This window comes from Volvox carteri (genome assembly GCF_000143455.1).
Source record: "Volvox carteri f. nagariensis unplaced genomic scaffold VOLCAscaffold_305, whole genome shotgun sequence".
Taxonomy (NCBI): Eukaryota; Viridiplantae; Chlorophyta; class Chlorophyceae; order Chlamydomonadales; family Volvocaceae; genus Volvox; species Volvox carteri.
In genome coordinates, this window is record NW_003307837.1 from 1 (window position 1) to 2100 (window position 2100).

At 50.1% G+C, this 2100-nt stretch overlaps 1 protein-coding gene across 1 annotated transcript; it reads left to right on the top strand.

Moving 5' to 3' along the window:
• Nucleotides 1-103: 103 nt before the first annotated feature.
• On the top strand, nucleotides 104-676 carry VOLCADRAFT_101036 (uncharacterized protein; the record flags this gene model as incomplete). The annotated part of the gene is made up of 1 exon (XM_002959501.1): nucleotides 104-676. The coding sequence occupies one exon, from the start codon at nucleotides 104-106 to the stop codon at nucleotides 674-676; it is 573 nt and encodes a 190-aa protein (XP_002959547.1).
• Nucleotides 677-2100: the final 1424 nt, after the last annotated feature.

The following is a 2100-nucleotide window of genomic DNA, read 5'->3' on the forward strand; positions in this document are numbered from 1 at the left end:
AAGTTCGAGGTGCAGTACCTAAACTTTGCTACCAAATGGGTGGCTGTCGAGTTTGCCAAACGGGCATGGAAATGTGAAAGGGGGGAATTGATATCTCTGCTAAATGGCAGCGAAGGTGTTAAAGGGCTACCTCTTTGAGGCAGTCATGCATGCTGCACTGGCGACTGGCGGCAAGTTCGATGTGTTGCCATTGGACCCGAAGACTCTGGAGCGGGGCAAGGAGGAGAAGCTGGATATCCCGGAATGCAAGCAGTATAACATCTTCACAGACAATGAGGTCCATGGTATGATGAGCACTAAGATGGACACATACTTGAGGCCCAAGTCCTCCAACTTCCCCGTCATTGATGCTCTTATGGTGCTGGCAATGTACCTTTTCCAGATGACTGTGTCGGCTATGAAGGAAATTAATGCTGATGACCTCGAAGACGTGTTCAAGCGACTCGGCATCTCTGCTCCGGGCCAGGAGGGCCGCCAACCCAGCCTTTACTTTGTGGTGGATCCTAGCATCTACAACAAGTTTAAGGTGCGGGCAGGAACGAAGAAGAGGAAGGCCTGTGAGGAGCGAGAGGCTGCCTGGCCGCCCGACCCCAAAAAGCATGAGCGGTCAGCCAACACCCGGTTGTACATTCTGCGTGGCTGTAGCAGTTGCTCACCTGGCGGGTCGACTGGATAAGCGGAAGCGTGGTGTTGGCTGTCCTCGTGTAACGACGCAAATGCCAATCTGAGCATCCCGGGTTACGCCTTTGCTGTGTTACAATGGTATCGAGACGGGACCGCACGAATTCCGAAATAAACTTCGGGTCGGCGGTTCGATTCTGGCAACCAGCAAGTCGCAAATTGGCGATTTCATGGTGTAATGGATAAACCAGCGCACTGGCGCGAGGTGGGATGGCTCCTGTGCTCGAAATAATGGCCGAGGACGTCCATTGCTAAGTGGGGGGCAATGTAACGACGCAAATGCCAATCTGAGCATCCCGGGTTACGCCTTTGCTGTGTTACACCTCGCCGGAGTAGGAATAAGTCCAACCCAGCGGCAAGCACTAGCGTACATAGACATGTATGAAACAATCAGAGATGGCGGCAGTGGAGTCTTGAACTCCGAACACCTAGTAGATGTGATACGTCAGTGTCTGGCCAGAGCACCCCGCCCGGGTAGCTTATATCTCGGCCTACCTGCCGGAGATTCCCTACCACGGTCTTGCCGTACTAGGATAATGTTGGTGGGGCCCAGGGCCCCAGCCCGTTAGGTTTGCTTACGAACAACTGTCATGTTCGATGCATGTGACGTGGCTCGTAACATGTACAAAACTTGAGTCGAATCATGAACGAATTAACAATTATTGTTAAAAGTAATCGTTGAAATATTCTAAGGGAAATGTAGCTTGCTACAGTGGCATTGATAGCATTAAGTGAAGGTGTCATGCACATGTACTAAGACCTGCACAGCAGCACCTGATGCATCCTCACCGCAACAATTGTTGTGCTGGGTGAAGGGACAGCTTTGTGGACACCTTGGACCTATGGCCACGATCTTCATGTTTTGTTGAGCTACTGTGTGCGAGCTACTGTCCTTATTGATGCAGTGGTAGTAGCCCCTTTCGTTAGCCATGGAATGCTGCTGATGTCAATTGCTAGTTGGTTAGGCAAGCTGCGGGGTTGCCCAAATAGGCAATCTGGTGCAGTTTCTGAGGGAAGTGTCTGCTAGGTGTTTTAGTATGTACTGTTGTGTTGGGTTGGGCAGATGAGTAAAAGTGTGCACATGTTCAGATGGCTGCTGATGACTGGCAGTATGTAGGTATCAAAATGGCATGTAATGTAGTGTTACAGAGTGGGAGGCTTCTGGGCCACTTTATCACATTGTCAGTTCTACGATTTATCACCTTATAGCACCAAATGGCATGTGTCACTGCGTTTTTTTACTGGTGTAACCAGTACTTGCCAGTATCTAATCTATTGTATCACAGCGGATGAATATTCCTCATCTTCTGACCCTAGAGAATGCATAGGTTCCGAACTGTTCTGAACCATGTCACCCCAACAGTCAGCAGGTGCACCAACCGGCAACAAGATGTGTCGTTCCTAACTAAGCCAACACAC